The following is a 13,985-nucleotide window of genomic DNA, read 5'->3' as shown; positions in this document are numbered from 1 at the left end:
CCCACTCCAGCACCTCAGTATCTTGCAGTGAGTGGCCCAGAACTGCACCCAGTACTTAAGGTGAGGCCTCCCCAGTGCTGAGTACAGGGGCAGAATAACATCCCTAGACCTGTTGGCCACACTATTCCAGATACAAGCCAAGATGCCATTGGCTTTCTGTGCCACCTGGGCACATTGCTGGCTCATGTTCAGATGGGCACTCCAAGGTCCCTCTCTGCCAGGGAGATTACACAAGCAATCACAAGACACTGGGAAGCCACTGCATTGCCAGTCAAGCGGAACCTTCCCATCTTTGACCAAAAGCATCTTCAAAACTTAAAAATACCAGCCAGCTGCTGTCATTACTCTGAATGTATCTTCCCAGATGACAAGAGCTCAGTGTTTGCTTTTCCAATTCAGATCCCGTATCAGTCTCCTTTCTCACAAGTCTCATTTAATTTATCCACAAAAACCATGCTAAGACAATTTTCTTTGTTTTTTTTAACTGCCTGCATATCATCATCCTCAGAGTTGAAATTTCATTCTAAGTATTGTTACCTACTTCTCCATATCTTTATGTGTTTTCAGCATCCATTCTCTAACTTCGAGGTTTCCACTGCAAACGTGGGCTGTGCAACTTGTTTAACTCGCCTACTCACCAATCATTAAATTAAGGAACATGGAGACATTCTGATCATTGGTCTCAGTTAATAGCAACACTTTGAATTCTTTCTGTCAAATAGTTCTTGAAAGATTTATCTTACTACAACACTAATGCCTACATTCTTAAAAGTTGCCTACAACACAAAAACATAAACCCACCAGTTTGGGATTTTTGCCCTGTTTTTTGTTTCTCCAAAGAATTAATATGACAAGGCTCTTCTCCCTTTTAATTTTCACTTCAAAAGTTCAGGCTTTATCTACTCTGTCTCTTTAATGGTACAGAAAAATACAAATATAAATGGAACTTAAGAATTGGTGAAGAAACATTGCAATTGGTTTCAGTCAGAGTATGTGCTTTTTGCCTGCAAAGAGCACAAGAAGCACATACTTGAAAACACACTGCCTGATAGGTAGCATTGTCATCCTTCTATTGACTTGAGAAAATGGCTCTAAGTAGCTAATAAACCTACAGTGCTACTTCCTAATTTTAACCAGAAGACTTGACTCACATTCCTGATACATGTATCACTTTTTTGGTTTAGTCAGTACTTCAAAACTAAGAAATATTTAGTAAGCCTAAAAAAATGTCTTCCTCAGAAACAAAGCCACAGCTGTCCAGCTGCAGTACTAAAGGAATTATTCAGGACAAAAACTACATGTACTGCCACCCTGTTCTTAAAGTACCATCCTAAGACTCCCAAACTAGGTTGTTAACAGCTTGGATAAGAGAGGCTCCAAGGCTATGGCAAATAAAAGCTAATGACTATAACAATACTAAAATTAAATAACAAAGCTACCACAGCAGCTGCAGGTGGGAGAAAACAGGAAAATCAGACTAAAATAGGTTGTAAAATCTTCTTATTAGGAAACATAACCCTGCCTGGTTGCAGGTTCAACAGACCAGGAGTCATAAATAACACAAGCCACGTGGTGTGCTAATTTAAATAAATGGTTTAAGACACCCATCTTTAAGCAAGAACCAGTCTTATCTCCCAGTTTTGTCACTGACAACCTTAAAACTATTGATCCGTTTCACAGAACAAAAAATGTTGCCCTGGACTCATAAACCACCATTTCCTATCCATTGCAGTGCACATGACTTAAAATTAACAAAGCTTTATTAATATCAGTGGTTGCTGAGGTTTCTTTTATTAATCAAATCCAGAATAATTCACTAACTGCTCCCATAATTTCTGTCTCTATCCCACTCCCCCTTTTCTGGAGAGCATGACTGATGGCAGTCTCACCGTTAAGTGCCCTTCGTGATGATCAGGGAAATGGATGAATAAATACTCTGTGGCTACCAACTGCATTATGGAGTCACCCAGGAATTCCATCCTCTGGTTGTGGCCTCTGAAAAATGAGACATCAATGCAGCAAAATCAATAAGCACTCAGAGAGGGAAAAAAACCCCAGGATGCACACACAAATTAAAATAGAGTGATCTGAGTTCAGCCTTGCTCATTTCCAAATGCATTTAAAGCAATTTTCCAGTGTTAACCAGGTGGGATGAATACACAGTTCATTAGTGTCGTAACACCAGCTTGCAAGGAGAAAGGCAGTAATGCAAATGCAATTGATCAATGCAATTATTAGGTCACAGATGTAATTATTAGATCACAAATCTAATACAAATGCAATTACTAGATCACAGATCTGGCTCTTCTAATTGAAGAAGGGGAGTTGACATTAAGTTTGTATTGGGATGAGTTCTCTACCTGCAACTTCTTGTAAGAAAGTGAAATAAGGAATGCAGTGACTTCAACAGAGAAAGAGCTCTGTCCATTCATGGGAATTAAAAAGATCAGGGTTTAAACTCATGTGAGACCATGGACTGGGGAACAACTCTTATAGGTCTTCTGTTTGCCTTAAACAGGGCCTGGCAGCTCTACACACAACAGAGCTCCACTCAGACCAGAGCATGGTTTTACTTCTTTCCTCTGCCTCCAAGTATGTCTACCTACTGTCTGAGGAGTGGTAGGCAAGTATCAATGCTGTGGGAAGCTCAGAAGAAATGCTGGGATGGCTCTCTTAACACACTCTGTCGTCTTTCACAAGGTATACACTGCTGACTACTGTCAGAAATGGGATACTGAGCCAAGTGGGCTTGAAAACATAGCTGCTCTATTCTCTTCTGGAGAACAGATGCATTAGCTAGAGTTTGTTTAAAAATAAAGCAATCCGGGATGCTAACAGAAGGACTGACAGAGCTACATGAGGGCTCTTGCTATGTACTCACAGAGTCAGATGGTTAAAGCCTACTGTCCTCAGAGTGAATGCACGAGCTAGAAGTCGAACATGAGTGAAGATGACTCCAATTGCTTCCTCAAACTCTGTAAGCTTTTGAAGAACTGGAGAGGTCTCAATGAGTTGTCTGTCAGTATTGGACTCCTGCAACTGTAAATAAAGAGAAGTGAAAATAATGACAAGCTGTTGGTGTTTTAGAACTTCTCAGAGAAAAGCAAGCCTTCTGTAAACCAAGGACAAAGAACATAGTGAATGAGTTGTTCTGTGGAGAGCTGAACTGAGAAAACCAAGCTTCTTCAGGCTTTTTGTCTTGGATGAGTAGTACTCAAAGAAGATGTGAGCTCTGTTGTATGCTGTTTAAACAGGTGAGACATTTGTAACACATTGCCTACATGGTCTTGTCTCTGCACATGGATTGTATGGCCTACTTATTTTCACAACACATGCACAATTGTACATGTCTGAGTTTTCTAATGTTATCACATTATTTGCAACTGAGAAACAAATTCAGACATTTAGAATAGGGTTGGCTGACTGACAGCATGTCAAGATGAGACAAAACCCAAATGTATTTTTTCCACTCTCCTTCAGTATCAAAAAAAATCAAGAATATATACTTAGTATATGACATTCAAAAGGGCACAATAACACAAGAAAATGAAAGTTACCACTTTGGGTCAGTATCTGTTTTTATCAGTTTCTTGTCCAATGTCCTTGATGTGACACTTAAATGGCCTTCTGGAGCTGGGGAATAGCATAAGCTTTTTGCCCAGCCACTCTGGGCATCTCTCTTCTATAGCAATGCCTTAGAGCAGGAATCATCCCGATGAGGATATTTAAAGGACAGTAAGAATTGCCACAGTTTTTTGAAGTGGCATAAAGAACTTGTTCAGTTTGATGCCTGCCCCTATTCCTTTTCTTGATTACACTCAATTTGTCGTTCAACTGAGCTTTCAGCTGACGGTTGCATACAACTACATATCCTGACAGCAAAATCCCACACTTGGGTGATAATGGTCAGTTTGGAGTTCAAATTGCATGTGGAGCTGAGTGTGCTCTTAGCTGCCTCATGCACAGTCCTTTATATTTATCTGCATAGAATTTCATCTGGCTTTTCACTCCATAGTTAGTCACTCTTGCATTCTCACAATCAGACTGCAATTTTTCAGCCTGCTGTTGTCCCTGCTACCCTGAATAATTTGGTACTGTCAACAAACTGCCACTTCACTGCTCATCCTCTTCCCTAAGCTGTGGATGTGAACAGCCTGTACTTCAGCAAAGATCCCTGGGGAAATCTGTCAGCTATCTCCATCCCTTGTAAAGATGTGGTCATTTCACTCCTTCACTCCATTTCATGTTTCAGCCATTTCTCTGTATCTTGTGAGGGCTGACAGTATTCACTGGGGTTGCTTTTTTACTTTATTCATTATTCCTTCTTTGGTTTTGTAAAAAGCATTTTATGAGTGCCTTTCTAACAGCCTCCTTAGAAACCCACAGGCAGTATTACCTGTATCATCACATGGGTTTTTTTGTCTCCTGTAAAATCTCCTACTCATTTGTGAGACAGGATTTGTCTTTCTAAAAACCCCACACTATCCAGGTGATTACTAATTTTTTTTCAGCACTACTTGTATTGGCTTGACTACTGCAAGTAACAGGGTCAGAGACCTTCTGTTCTGTAGCTTACCTATCTTACATAGAGCTTTTTGGTTTTTTCATTGGCATCTCATTTTTAGAACTGTTAGGATGACTGTGTTTCCCCTACTGGCAAGTAGAGAGCTAGGATAACTTCTGGGACGTGGAAGAAAATAATTTTTCATCGCACAAGTTAAGGCAGTAGGAAGAAATTATAAACTCCATCCATTGGCTATCTCCAATTTCTAAGCAGAGTCCAAGTCTTCTTTGTGAAAGCAGGCATTAAAAGGTTACAACAAAGTAAGAGAAAAGAAAGAAATCCTGAGTAAGAAGAATTGTCTTGGGAGCTTGTGTAACCATGCAGGATAGCTGCTGCTGAAGCCCCAAAGTTTATCTTCCCATTAAGACTCTTTCCTATTGACACTCAGAGAGTTGGCTGTAAAAATGCTTCATGTGCACCAGTTTGTTGCTGAAGATTTTGTCTATGTGCCCATTGCAAAATCCATACAAATATACAAGACATTCCAGATGGAGACCTCAAAATGACCTTCTGCTGGATGGGTGTACTCAGAAAAATATTTCAAAGGACTTGAACTGACTGCACCAAACAGCAGAGACTTGGCTGGATGAAAGGAACCTCTCAGATGTTCACACAGCCCTGAAAACCTTACTGACTGGAATTTGATTACAACTATTCCTGCACGCTTAGAAAATGCTCCCATGTTTGGTGGGAAGACAAGGAGCTACAGTGCAGAAAGGCTGTGATCTGCTCTAGATCTCTCACAGAATTCAGTCAGGGAACAAGGACTGGGCAACCATTTTACCAACTCCCAGCCTTGTAAACTAACAACTTGTGAACTTGTATCCTTCAGTACACGGAGGATAAATTTGCCTTCAGACATCTTCACCATTTCAGTGTTTACTTGGTACTAAAGCTAGAGGAATCGTTGAAACAACCATGCTACCACTGCAGACATATGCACAACATAAAAATAACTCAAGACTCACATTTTTAGTGCATGTAATTAATGTGTCTTCCTGCTCTTCAAGTTTCAGTATTAATTTCAGGTTCACACAAACATATACAAAGATGGGTTTTGTACCCTTTTCCCCCCAACTTCAAGAAGATGAACAGGAAGCTGCCAAAATGTTAAGCCTCACTAGATTTACCATACAAGCACAGTTATAGAGCAGATATGGGCCAAGGACAGGGGAGTGATTAATCTTTTAGACAGAGATTCATTATTTATTAAAAAAACACCCAACCAAGCCAAAATCAAACACAAAGGTAAATATATATATATGCTCCTTTGGCTACATTTTAGCATGGCTTCTGAGATGTCATTACAATGGAAAACTATGGAAAAGCATCCCTGAAAATAAAAGAGAGCTATAAAATTTATTACAGAAAGGGATACACTTACTTGGAGTGGGTGTAGTGGATAATTAAGCCATACATCCCGCAGGTCCTGCAAACATTGAGAGATGCCTTTAATGCTCAAGGGAGTCATTTAACAAATTCCACAGTACTAAATAAAATGTCATTGCTTGAAATACTGAACTATTTCAGATGCTGACTCTGCTTATTGCAAATTCAATAGTGCTGGCAAACTAATTTTTAAAATCATGTATTTGCTGTTCAAACTGCCTGTAGTTCTCCCAATTAGCTTATGTCAAAGAGGTGGAAAAATCCTTGAACCACGTAAGAAGTGGTTAAAAAGAAGGAAACGATTTGTTTAAGCCTCAGGACTAACTTTATTTGCAAGTACTCTCCTCAGTAGTAAGGTTTGACTTCACCAAAGGCAAGGACTGGAGAAAAAAAAAAAAAAAAAGACAAAGCTAAAAAGCCCACTGATTTTCTTCTCTTTCATCAAGGCTTCCTTCACTACAGGCACTGAGCGGGAAAGAAACACCGAGTTGCAAGATGTTTCTAAATTCTTTTGTTTCTAATAAGCTTTGTCATTCCACAGACTCAGAGACATTCAAGAAGGATAATAACACTGTTTATCTGATCTTCATTTCCATGCCTGCTGTCCCAGCACTATGTACTGGTTACTTTCCTTAGCCATTAGGGGGGGTAAATTCACAGGATGATGGGGTTGGAGAGGAGCTCTGGGGATCATCTAGTGCAACCCCTCTTCTGAAGCAGGTTCACCAAGAGCAAGATGCATAGGAATGCATCCAGGTGAGTTTTGAAAGTCTGCAGGGAAGGAAATTCCACAGCCTTTCCAGGCAGCCTGTTCCAGTGCTCCATCCCTCTCAAAATTGAAAGGTTTTTCCATATGTTTAGGTGGAACTTCGATGTTCTAGTTTGTGCCTGCTGCCCCTTGTCATATCAGTGGGCACCACAGAAAAGAGACCAGTCCTATCCCCTTGACACAGGAAGTTCCATCTCTACATGAGGAAGAACTTCTTTACTGTAAGGGTCACAGAGCACTAGAGCAGGCTCCCCAGGGAAGCTGTGGAATCTCCTTCTCTGGAGACTTTTGAGACCCATCTGGATGTGTTCCTGTGCAACTTGCACTAGATTCTATGGTCTGGCTCTGGCAGGAGGGGGTCAGACTTTAAGATCTCCAGAAGTCCCCTTCCAACCCCTAACATCCTATGTGATCCTGTGATACTTGCCCTTTAGATATTCATAAGCATCAATAAGATCCCCACTTATTCTTCTCCAGGCTCAAGAACCCCAGGTCTCTCAGCCTTTCCTTACAAGAGAGACAACTCCAGTTCCCTAATCATCTTTGTACTGATTAACTAATATTGACCTAAGATACAGTATGCAAGAATTGATTAGACTATAGTTATGAGGTTGTGTAGCTGTTGGATGAAATCCCCTGTATTTTTTTCCAAAGAGATGCTTAAAACTTTTAGGGCTAGGCCAATTTAACCATGAAACAGGAATCTGTGTGTGCATCATTTCCCCAGAGCACGCCACCTGGATTCACTGCACTCACCTCTGGTTACAGCAGCACTTTAAATGCTGGCTTCCCACATCAACCTCCCTAAGCCAACCAACAAACAACACACCCAAGGAACTATAACTATTTTACCTGAACCAGTGCAGTTTCCAGGATGTAAGTACAATAGGTGCGTCAATTTGTGATTCTCAAGTAAAACAGTGGACAAGAAACCATGACTTCAATTACTTTTAAAATGAACATCAAATCATAGAAATACCTAAATACCTTGTCATTGAAGAGTAAACGTCCAAATAACTGTTTTGCTTCTTCCAGACTCCCCTCTAGATAAACAGCTCCTACATGAGGGGACCAATATGTCAGAAGAGCAGGAAGGTGAAAGATCTCTGCCTTCTTCAACACATTTATGTTTTGAAAGTGTGCCTTCTGTCATAATTCCTAACTTTCTGAGAAACTGAAAGCATTTTAAACACCAACATAAATCAACAGTCATACAGTACACAGAAAAAACCTGAAAGAATAAAATCAGAGACAGAAAAGGACACGTCCAAGGAGCAAAGTTTAAATAAATGAGGCTAGAAGCAATCCATTTCTAAAAGCAGTTCACAATAATCAGCTAACTATGCCGTACATGTAAATGGTGAAAGCCACGAAATACATTTCAACAGCTAGCAAATAATTGTCATTTGTTCTGCAATTTCAGGAACATCACATTCTGCATGTAAGTGATGTGGCAGGCCTATTCAAAACTGCCTTAAGAAACCAAACAGAAATCATATACAGCCCTCCCTAGCCATCCACACCCTTCTTAGTAAGAAGCCCTGCAAAACTCGTACCAGTATATTACACTTTTTGTGTACCACATACACTCTTGTATCTGCACAGGCACTTTATGAATACAGTGTCAACATTTTGTCCTTTGATACTCTTTACAGGAGGGCTTCTCAAAGCCTCAAACTAGTTCTTGTAAGCACATCTGTATAAAAGCAGAGGGAATGCACAGCTGCATGAACACAGAGAGTCAATGTTCCCACATGAAATGAGAACATGGGTTGCTTTGCTGTGTCTTTCCCTGCCTCTTTCTTTTTAATTCCTCACAGGGTCAGCTATTTTCTTGGACACTTTGGAGAAGAGTTTCAGGGTTTATATCTTGCCAGAAGCATAGAGCACAGGATTTCACAGAGCACCAGACTTTTACAATGGCTCTCAAGAGCAGAAACTTGAGACCCCACATATACTTTTACAGTCCCTGAAAAAGCTCCCACATTTAAGCTATGGCCCTGCCAAAATCTTATTGCTCAATTAACTTTGAGAACAATTTTTGTATTGGAGGTTAAACAGCAAGCCTGCTCTCCTAGCAAATCTCAGTGCTTGCCAAATAGTCCTCATCATTACATCCCAGACAAGTTGAAGCACACAAACAAAACCACAGATATACAGATCAGTGTTCCTTTTCTGATTGTTTTTTAAAGATCAAAGCACTCATGGAAGCAAAATAGAGTTGAAAAGAAACCTCTTATTTCTTGATAAGATGAAATGCAATTTGGCCCAAGGCAGAATGCACAGAACAGTTGACATCTAAGCCAATTATCATCTATTTTTCAAAACAGGAAAAAATGCTTTAGGAGCTTGTGCAGTACGTAAAGATCTGGATCAGGGCTAAACCATACCCATAGCTCATATCACATACAGGACATCTGGATGAATATAAAGCCAAATCAGTGAGATTTAGCTTGCTTTGTGTATGCAAACAAGGACAGTTTTATAAAAGCATGCTGCTTAAAATAGAGCTTGTGTGTACAGAATGGATCAGATGTCTGCCTTACTGCTTGCTTATTTGCTAACTGTGGGCAGGCAGTCTTGATTTCTTCTCCAACATACCGACTTGTGCAGCCAGTCACTAATCAGCATCTTAGTGCCCAGCAGCAAAATTGACACAAATCTGCTTCATCCTCAGCTAGAGGGGCCTGGTAGCTTTGTGACAGCAGTTATGGCATATTGCCACGCTTTTTATTTGTAAGGAAAATGCAAAGATCAAAAAATATTTACTTGGCCAATGTCATGTTTAAGTCACAGGAGAAGGTTAGCAGGGCAGAGAAGGAAGCAGGCTGATGACTTGGTTGGGAGTGCCTGATGCATTGAGAAAACAAGCTGCAGAGTTTAAGATTCAGGTTCTTTGCAGGTTTGTGCAAGTACTATGGGAATCAGTGAAGCTGCATTTTTCCTGCCAGGCTGTGGTGACTGAACTACTCCCCCTAGATGACTGCAGGTGGCCGGGCATGGTGGCACATGAGAGACAGAGTTATGCAGTGATGGAGAGAAGTGCTGTGTGCCAACAGTATGAAATGGGTGCATTTCCAGTATGTGAGAGGCAGGACACAGAAGATGAAATTTTCATTGTAATACAGCACACTCATCATGTTACACACGTGGCATACATGCAGGAGATGGAAAGAGATGAAGACTTAAGATGTACTATTGCCTATACTTACTACTACTACTCAACACACATTTCCTCCAGCCCAGTCAACATGGCATTAAAACATCACTGTCTACACACACAAAATACACGTGCTTTACCTATTAGGGCTTCAAAGCAGTTGGCCATGGCATGGCGGAGATCCGACTCCCTGCAAAGGTCTGGACCGTGAGCATAAAGCATAAATCGATCTAGTTCCAGCTTCTGCAGAGTATGTGGAAAGAGTTAAAAACACAGCTTTAGAAGTGTAAGAGCACCAGTTCTCCTCAGTAGAGTTAAATTCCACTAATATGCAGCAACTGAATGTGAGAGAACTTTAAAGGTTTTCTCCATACTTTCAGTTCAGACACAGGCTAAAATTAGAAGACTTCATATTTGTTTATTAGAGGGAAGCAACTGGAGTGTGATAGTGTGGGAAAGCCAAGGCTGTCAAATTGTCAAGAGAAGCCAGACTAAAATATGTTACTAGTGAGATTTAGAAGTGAGTTCAAAAGGTAGGCTGAAGATGTGACAGAAAAATAGCCTGATACTGACTGGCTGACTGGTGCAATGTGCTGTAGTTTTTGCTGGTAGATTGCCCTCATGTGACTTGCCTTCAGAAGTGCCAAAGGGACATTCAAAGGGAGAGGAGGGACAAAAAAATTGCCTACAAGATGAAGATAAAGTAGAAGAGGGAGAGGAATGGGAGCTCCAGCTCTGACAGATGCAATCCACTGAACATCTGGCTTTTCCCTCTAAGGGTGGCAACAGGTGGCAGTAACAGAAGCCTCTGGGTACTTGCAAGCAGAAGATACTTTAATCTGCAGTGCCACCTAGCTTGCTTGCTTCTTTCAAGCGTGCATCATTAACATTCATCCAGTGCCTAAGCCACAGTTCTGTTTGCCAGTCACAATCCCAGGTAGTGAGTCAGGTATTTTCTATCATACATAATTCTGCTATAGAAATGCAGGTAAGAGCTGCTACAGTCTCTTTATGTATTCATCTTTTTGACACAAACCCATTATTGAGATTTTTCAAGGGGAGATTCGTGCATCTGGCAAAGTCTGTATGCAAATATTTTCTTCCCAACTGGTAGTTAGTTTCTACTGACTAATATTCATTAACTTTCAACTTCATCCTTCTGGAGTATATTGAAGAGGTAAAAGTGGAGAGCAAGTAGTTTGTGGTTTGGACACATTTCATTGCAAAATAATTTTTACAAAGTCTTGCATTTTTCAATGAATGACAGCCCCAGAAGATAGGGGATTACCACCTACAATGTTCCATCACACTTGATAAAATGCAGGGAACACTTGTTAAGAGGCAGCATCAACTTTTTTCTGCATTGAATTTGAACTGCTCACAGATTACTGTCAATTTGTTCACGTTAACAGCTGATGTTTGTGTGTTGCTGTGTCACCTCCATCCCCAACAGCTTATCTCCATTTTTTGAGCTTGCATTCAGCTTTTCTGCATGTGTTTGGCTTCTCAGTTTTTGATCACCAAAAAAATCTCAAATTATTTTTAAAACTTCTGCTACAATGTCCCTTAGAAGCTACAACATTTTATCATTTCATCCTCAATTAAAACAGCATTCCAGATGCACAGGAGAAGTTGGGAGAGCTGAGAATTATGTTAAGTGAAATGAAAGCAAGGGATAATTAAGGGGATGAAATCAGGAACATTGCATAAGATATACAAGAATAAAAAAGGGTAAGCTGAGAAATCAGGAATGTACAAATATCTAGTATTTATACTTGCATTCCTGGTGAGGCCTGCCTGGAATACTGCATCCAGTTCTGGGCTCCCCCATTCAAGAGGGACAGGGATCTGCTGGAGAGAGTCCAACAGAGGGCTAGAAGGATGATTAAGGGACTGGAGCACTGCCTTATGAGGAAAGGCTGAGAGACCTGGAGCTGTTTAGTCTGGAGAGGGGATCTAATAAATGTATGTAAGTATCTGAGGGCTGGGTGTCAGGAAGGAAGGGACAGCCTCTTCTCGTATGATAGGACATAAGGCAATGGCTGTAAACTACAGCACAGGAAGTTCCATCCCAACATAAGAAAGAACTTTACTGTAAGGGTCATGGAGCATTGGAGCAGGTTACACAGAGGGGTTGTGGAGTCTCCTTTCTGGAGACTTTAAAGACAAGTCTGGATGTGTTCCTGTGCAACACCGTGTGGTCCTGCTCTAGTAGGGGTTTGGACCTGAAGATCTCCAGAAGTCCCTTCCAACCCTTAACATCCTGTGGTCCTGTGAACATTGCAGTAGAAGTTTCAAAGAAGTCCATGTACACTGATGATTTCCAGAATAAATAAGCTTGCCTTATGCAAGTTTTGAAATGGTAAGATGAATTCAAATGTCAGGCAGTTCAATACTGTATTTACAGAATACAGAATTATCCAGGTTGGAAAATACCTTTGAGATCATCGAGTACAACCTATCACCCAACACCATCTAATCAACTAAACCATGGCACCAAGTGCCTCATCCAGGCTCTTTTTAAACACTTCCAGTGATGGTGACTCCACCACCTCCCTGGGCAGCACATTCCAATGGCCAATCTCTCTTTCTGTGAAAAATTTCTTCCTAACATCCAGCCTAAGCCTCCCCTGGCGCAGCTTGAGACTGTGTGCTCTTGTTCTGTCACAGGTTGCCTGGGAGAAAAGAGCAACCCCCACCCCCATTTGTAAACAAAGCTCTGATCTGAAACATTTCAATCAATTTATGCTTATCTAACACATTAAAGAAAGCTTTGGAGCAAAGTGATTGTGTTCACTCCCTACTCTATGACTCTCCTGAGCAAAGAGATAAAGTCATGCAGTGTTTGCCAAACTCTCAAGACTGGATATGCTTCTTTAAATGACTGTGAATGTGAACAAAGAGCATTAAAGGAGCACTTGAAAATTATCAGCAGTACACAGTGGACATGCAGGCAGGCATGCACAGTACATTACATCAGTTAAGTCTCAGACTGGATTTTAAAACATGTGCTAAGAAAATCAAGATGAACAATACCAAATTACCTCTGAATAAAGACTTCAACAACTTTCTGTATCACATTCCCACCCCCTAGTATCATGTAGAAATGTAAAATGCCATCATTACATGAAATAAAATTCAGAGACATCTCAAGTTTTTTTCCATGAGATAATACAACTTTGTACCAAAAGCCTTTCTAACCTATTTCTTTCATAGTTCACAGTGTATCTGAAAATGACTGCATCGGTTAGGGAGTAGGAAAAAATAATTCCCCCACACACACTTTTTCTACCACCTGCTGCTATGTTTCCCCCACACAGTATCAGCAAGTTTTTTAAACCCACAGTTTGTTTCTTTTTTTCTTCACTAAATTATCAGCTTCATTACATGTGCTATTTAAAGGTAAATACAGAATCAGAGAGTGTGAGGGGTTGGAAGAGACCTGTAGAGATCAGTTAATCCAACCCTCCTGCTAAAGCAGAGTCACTAGGGCAGGCCACAAAGGAACAGGTTGGCTTTGCAAGTTTCCAGAGAAGGAGACTCCACAATCTCTCTGGGCAGCCTGCTCCAGTGCTCTGTGACCCTCACAGTAAAGAAGTGTCTCCCTGTGTTGAGGTGGAACCTCCCGTGTTCTAGATTGTACCTGTTGTTCCTTGTCTTATCACTGGGCACCACCAAAAAGCGCCTGGAACCTTCATCTTGACACTCACCCCTCAAATATTTATAAACATCCCCTCTCAGCCTTCTCTTCTCCAGCCTAAACAGCCCCAGTTCTCTCAGTCTTTCTTCACAGAAAAGCTGTTCAGGAGCTATCCCTTAATCATCCTTGTATATATATAGACACACCTTCAACATAGGCATCCTAAAAACTCATCCTTCTGCCTGCAAAAATTAGTCCTCTCAAAACCATGTTTTGGATAAAACACTAAGTCCCAATTAATCTTTAAAATCTACACTCTCTGCTGGGTTAGGAACTGGCTGCAGGGCCGAGCCCAGAGGGTGGTGCTGATGGGTGCCACATCCACCTGGCAGCCAGGCACTGGTGGTGTCCCCTAGGGATCAGTGTTGGGCCCCATCCTGTTCAATATCTTTATTGATGATCT

At 41.0% G+C, this 13,985-nt stretch overlaps 1 protein-coding gene across 1 annotated transcript in view; it reads right to left on the bottom strand.

Moving 5' to 3' along the window:
- DROSHA (drosha ribonuclease III) overlaps positions 1–13,985 on the bottom strand; it is an 80,101-nt gene that overhangs the window by 12,269 nt on the left and 53,847 nt on the right. Inside the window, exons 22-26 of the mRNA XM_009900821.2 lie at positions 10,023–10,125; positions 7,710–7,780; positions 5,949–5,993; positions 2,882–3,039; positions 1,890–1,995 (exon numbers count right to left, since the gene is read on the bottom strand). Of these exons, the coding sequence (XP_009899123.1) occupies positions 1,890–1,995; positions 2,882–3,039; positions 5,949–5,993; positions 7,710–7,780; positions 10,023–10,125 (483 nt within the window). The remainder of the gene's footprint in view (positions 1–1,889; positions 1,996–2,881; positions 3,040–5,948; positions 5,994–7,709; positions 7,781–10,022; positions 10,126–13,985) is intronic.

The sequence above is a fragment of the Dryobates pubescens genome, chromosome 9 (genome assembly GCF_014839835.1).
Source record: "Dryobates pubescens isolate bDryPub1 chromosome 9, bDryPub1.pri, whole genome shotgun sequence".
In the NCBI taxonomy this organism is placed as follows: Eukaryota; Metazoa; Chordata; class Aves; order Piciformes; family Picidae; genus Dryobates; species Dryobates pubescens.
Note: the sequence above shows the minus strand (reverse complement) of the source record. Positions and strands in the feature narration are given on the sequence as shown.